The sequence below is a fragment of the Cydia splendana genome, chromosome 14 (assembly GCF_910591565.1).
Source record: "Cydia splendana chromosome 14, ilCydSple1.2, whole genome shotgun sequence".
NCBI classification, from domain to species: domain Eukaryota; kingdom Metazoa; phylum Arthropoda; class Insecta; order Lepidoptera; family Tortricidae; genus Cydia; species Cydia splendana.
This window is the reverse complement of record NC_085973.1, coordinates 666744-672131: the sequence shown is the minus strand read 5'-3', so window position 1 is coordinate 672131 and position 5388 is coordinate 666744. Positions and strand designations below refer to the sequence as shown.

Here is a 5388-nt window from a genome sequence, read left to right as displayed (position 1 = left end):
TAAATCAACTTTATTAGACGTGCGGCGCGTGAGCAGGCGTTTGTCGAAAGGATAATAAAAGCAGTGTTATTATGAATATTCATAATATTACAACTCTTGTATTTCTTTAAATGCTAACTTTTAGGCAAAGCTCTACAAACTAAATTGATTTACTCTTGTTCAGGTTTTTACTTTGAATTTATTAATCATTTTAGGTGTCCGTTGCTGTCTCAGAATATTTTTTAATATTCATACATGTTCTTGTAAAACATCGTGAGGAAACCGGACTAATTCCAATAAGGTCTAGTTAACCCTCTGGGTTGAAAGGTCAAATGGCAGTCGCTTTCGTAGAAACTATTAGTGCCTACGCCAATTCTTGGGATTAGTTGCCAAGCGAACTCCAGGCTCCCATGAGCCATGGCAAAATGCCGGGATAACGGGAGGAAGATGAATGATGAGACCAACATTCGAGGCGAGAAGTATAGCTCTTAGTAGCATTTCAATCTCCTCCCCACTTTATTTGCTCACCGTAACTACAGCGGGACCGTCTGAGACACTCCGCTTTGACTCTTAGAGCATTTAATAACCGGAGTCGCCTTTAAGAGCTTACCCCTCTGCCGAAAACCTTGCACAATTGTGCAAACTTTTGTATGGACTGGATGGCTATTTGTACGTTACGTACAAATAATGTAGAAATAGCAATACATTAGACGTCCCCTCCCCTGCAGAAATCGGCAGACTGTTTTGTACAGAAAATGACAGCCAAGGCGTCTCCAGTTACTAAATGCTCTAAGTTTTGACTCCGTTTAAGCCAACGCTTCAATCTAGTTTGAAACTTAGATTAGATTCCACTTATTTACACATTGTTACGTTCATAAGCGATATTTGAGGTGCGATCATAGTTAACAGTTCCGTTTGATGGAAATTCAGTCAGTAAGTATCAAGCGAATCGGTCTTTTAGTCAACTTTCATGTTTGTATGTTATAGGAAGGAAGAGTTTTCGGCTCGAGACCTTGGATACTTTTCCCTACGACAATAGTCATATATGAACATGATATCATGATAATGACTAATCAGTATCCAGCGATGGAATAAATATAGACGAAGCTCTCAATACATTTTTCACTTCGCAAAACAGGCCTTAAGACTGACACTTAATCTGATAAATCAACATCACTGAAAGCTATCAATTCTCCATAAATATTCAGCGCCCACAGCTTTGACTATTACCCAACATACAAATTCCCGCTATAAAAGAAAAAATATTGTGTGGAAAAAAGGCTAAAATAAAATTGTATATATCAAACTTCTTGCGCGGCATTAAAATATTTGACGTTGTCAAGCTGCGCGCTTTAGCAGTTGTCGCTTGCGCCGCAATTCCCACGGGGTAATTTTTGAGCTCTATCCAGACTTCTATACTTCTATAGGATTAGGTACTTATTCTAGTTCGTTGTCAACATGGTCATCACCTTATCAGCCCAAAGATGTCTACTGCTGGACTTAGGCCTCCTCAAATCTCCACATTGAGCGATCGTGCACCTGCCTTTGCGCATTACCTTCGATATTCCTAAAAAAATCGGTCTTGTTGAGGGCCTTCTATCGTCAAGAGCCCTTCTCCCCTGTTTGAACTTGATAAATGATCTTCCTTCCCGCCACTTCGATTTAATAAACCCTGAAGGAGCCACAGTAAGAGCGTTTGCTCACAAGCTAATTTAGCGGTCGCCTGCATGCCGTATTATTTATTACGTCCACTATTGCATCGAGCGTTGGACGCAAGGCACAGGAAGCAGGCGATTGCCAGGGTAAAAGCGATTGCCACAATAAAAGTGATGCCAGAAAATATCGGAGGAGCCACTTATGCGTTGCCGACCCTTGAAAACCTTGAGTACCCGCTTCTTGAAGATTCTCACGTCATAGTGCAAAGGAATTCCTTTACCTCACGAGGAAACTAATTCCACATTCGGCACGCTTTGGCAAGAAACGAGCAAGATATATTATTATTGGTGTGCTATGAATCTAAAATTGGGAATTAGCTTTGCTCCTGTGGCGGGAGGTGCGGTGATAAAAGCGAGGATGGTATAAATTCAAAAAGTTCTTCAAAGCATTCCCCATTTGACGTCTCTTTGAAGGCTAATAGGTTCTAAGCCGTCGGTAATCGCCAGCAATACGAACTGAAAACTTGCATTGACACAGGGTAGGCGGTAGTACAGATCCTTGGGGTACGCCAGCGTTTATGGGCTAATAGTTCGAGCATATTCCGTCAGTGACGACTGAGATACTTCGCCCAGATAGGTGCTTCTTACCTGAAAATTCTAGCTGGTAAATTGCCAACATTGTTTCGTTACTTGCACCACACAAAATCGCAACCACGGAGCACCGTTCCCCGACCCCAATCACTGCAATATGCGCTTTAATGCTACTTATTAAACTCCAATTTCCCGCAGCAACAAGTTTTCATTAGCCTTTCGAGAAGATCGCATAAATTCTGTATCAGAAGCAGTTTCGCTGCATGGAAACAAAAGAATATCATAGTTACAGACTTTGTTTATTCAACTTTATACTCTATTACGCCCTGTTAAGGTTAACTTTAAACTGCGACTTATCATAAAGTAAATTCTTTCATTTTGAAAAGAAGTTGTTGTATACCTGCACTTGCGTTGCTCATTAAATTAGTTTCAAAACAATGTGTTCTATCATTTTTAGGGTTCCGTGGCCAAAATGGTAAAAACGGAACCTTTATAGATTCGTCATGTCCGTCTGTCTGTGTGTATGTTCGTATATCAAGCCATTTTACTCGTAAAATGCTAAATATATTTTTATAAATTTTGGTAGGTTCATTTTGTGAGCCGCTACTGAATTTAGAAGTTGAAATCATATTTTTAGGGGTGGCATAATTGTAACTAAAATTGAAAATAAAATCTTTTAAGTAAACTCAACGTGTGCCAAATCATTCGATTGGTCTTTGGTTTAATCCGGAGTTGCCAGTACAATTTAACCCTGTGTTAACGGTTAACTCCGAGGTAGTGGCTAACCCTGGATGGTGCAAGTGGCCTTTATAGCCTACCTAGAATACCTACTTTTGGAAATAATGGCTCTCTTTGAATGTAAGAAATTAAATATATCGATATAATTATATCAGTGTACCGTACGTTCGAATTGACCTGTTAGGTTGCGCCGACTTTAATTTCTCATAAATATACACATCGGTAACTCGTGGCATTTAGGTAGCACCTAAAAGATTAGTTGAATGCACAGCTTTCTAAACACATCAAACTGCACGACGCACAATTCGGCTTTAGGCCGGGGCTGTCGACCGAAAGTGCGATTTTGTGTCTTAAGCAAGCTGTCAGGTACTACAAGGACAGGAACACGCCGATCTATGCGTGCTTTCTGGACTTGTCAAAGGCGTTTGACCTGGTTGTGTACGACAAGCTATGGGACAAGCTTACAAAAACGGGAGTGCCCATTGAATATGTCGCATTGCTTAAACATTGGTACAACAGTCAGGTCAATCGAGTGAGATGGGCCGGAGAGGAGTCTGACGAGTACAGACTACAATGTGGGGTGAGACAGGGAGGGCTAACATCACCTCTCCTTTTCAACCTCTACGTAAACGAGTTGATCGAGGCACTCAGCAGGGCACATGTCGGTTGCCATATAGGTAATGTGTGTTTTAATAATATAAGTTACGCGGACGACATGGCCTTGCTGGGGCCCTCGGCTGATGCGGTACGACAGCTCATCAATATATGTGAGGAATACGCCAAGCAGCATAGTCCAAAATACAACACGGCCAAAAGTGAGCTTCTTATTTTCAAAGCTCGTAAGTATAACCCGTCTACGGAGCCGAGGATCATGTTGTGCGGCGCACCTCTAAAAGTTGTTGATCGCTTCAAGTATCTGGGGCATATGCTCACAAATGAGTTGAATGATGATCTGGATCTGGAAAGGGAGAGAAGAGCGACGGCAGTGAGAGGCAACATGCTCGCCCGCAGGTTCGCACGGTGTAATAAATCAGTTAAATTGACGCTCTTTAGAGCTTACTGTCAGAATTTCTACACGTGCAGCCTGTGGGTGAAGTTTACACAACGAGCCTATAACGCATTGCGCGTTCAATATAATAACATCTTGAGGATGCTGTTGCGGCTGCCGAAGCACTGTAGTGCGTCCGGCATGTTCGCCGAGGCGCGAATAGATGACTTTTCCGCCATTAGGCGGAAAAGAATCGCCTCCATGCTGAGGCGGGTGCGCGGCAGCAGCAACAGTCTTCTCATGGTGTTGGCCGAGCGCCTCGACTGCCCGATTACAAAGTTTTGGGTGGAGGTGGCAATTGGGAGAGCTAAATAGAGCATGGCAACCTGCGCTCCTCGTCTCGCAATGGCCACACATCTGCCAAATACTAGTTTTTATAGTCATTAGTTTTTATTTTTATATTATAGTTTTCACTCGTTCTTTTAGTTTTAGTAATTAACATAGTTTTTAAGTTTATACCTACTAATAACGCTATGGATCAATGATCTGAAATAAACGATTTTTTTTTTTATTAATTTTTTTTTTGTTGTTTCCTTTTCTCGACTCGTATAGGAAGAACATTGTCACATCACTAGTCTGTTAGAAACTGTCAAGTGCTACCTTTGTGCCACGAGTTACCGATGTGTGCTCATCACTAATCTTTTAAGTGCTACCTAAATGCCACGAGTTACCGATGTGTACTCATAAATATGCCCTTGCCGAGTCCGATCGTTGGCCTGGGATCGAAATTCGACAATTAAGTAAATACATTTAATAATTAATAGACTCACTTTTACGCAAAAAAATAATCATCCAATCTTTATAACCAGTAGCTCTATAAAATCTTTAGATAGAACATTTACTTACTTAAAAGCTTAGAAAGATTAACAAACCTTTTTAGCAAAGGGCAAACAGCGATGGAGTTTAAAATTAAGCTGCATTTTAAAATCTCGCTAAATTAATTCTTCAGTTAATAAAGGATCTTTTATGAGTTATTTTTAAGGAGTAACTTTTAGCCGTGACTGTTTTTGTGGTCAGTATAATAATCCCTACTTAAAATTATAAATGCGAAAATGACATTGTATATCACGGCGCGATTCGGGATATGAATTAGAGATTCACTAGATATGAAATAGTAAAGATATATATGTGACGTTCCACGGCAAAAGGTACCTTATGGCGGCTGGCGCTTACGCTATTATTAACGCCGCTCCAATTTCAGACGGGGCAATGGTACCTTTTACCGTGAACCGTCACATATCTTTACTATTTCATATCTTGTGAATCTCTAATTCATTTTCCGAATCGCGCCGTAAGTCTGTTACCGCTACACGCCAAAACTACAAAGCATATTGAGATGAAATTTGGTATCGATATAAAATGTAGTTAGAATCCCTG

At 40.8% G+C, this 5388-nt stretch overlaps 1 protein-coding gene across 1 annotated transcript; it reads left to right on the top strand.

Annotated features, from left to right (window-relative positions):
- Positions 1–3678: 3678 nt before the first annotated feature.
- Positions 3679–4326, top strand: LOC134796971 (uncharacterized). The gene has a single exon (XM_063769165.1). The coding sequence runs from the start codon at positions 3679–3681 to the stop codon at positions 4324–4326; it is 648 nt and encodes a 215-aa protein (XP_063625235.1).
- The last annotated feature ends 1062 nt before the right edge of the window (positions 4327–5388 follow it).

Bases quoted from the DNA above. Each gene is read 5' to 3' on its own strand.
- LOC134796971 (XM_063769165.1), top strand. From the start codon at position 3,679: ATGGCCTTGCTGGGGCCCTCGGCTGATGCGGTACGACAGCTCATCAAT.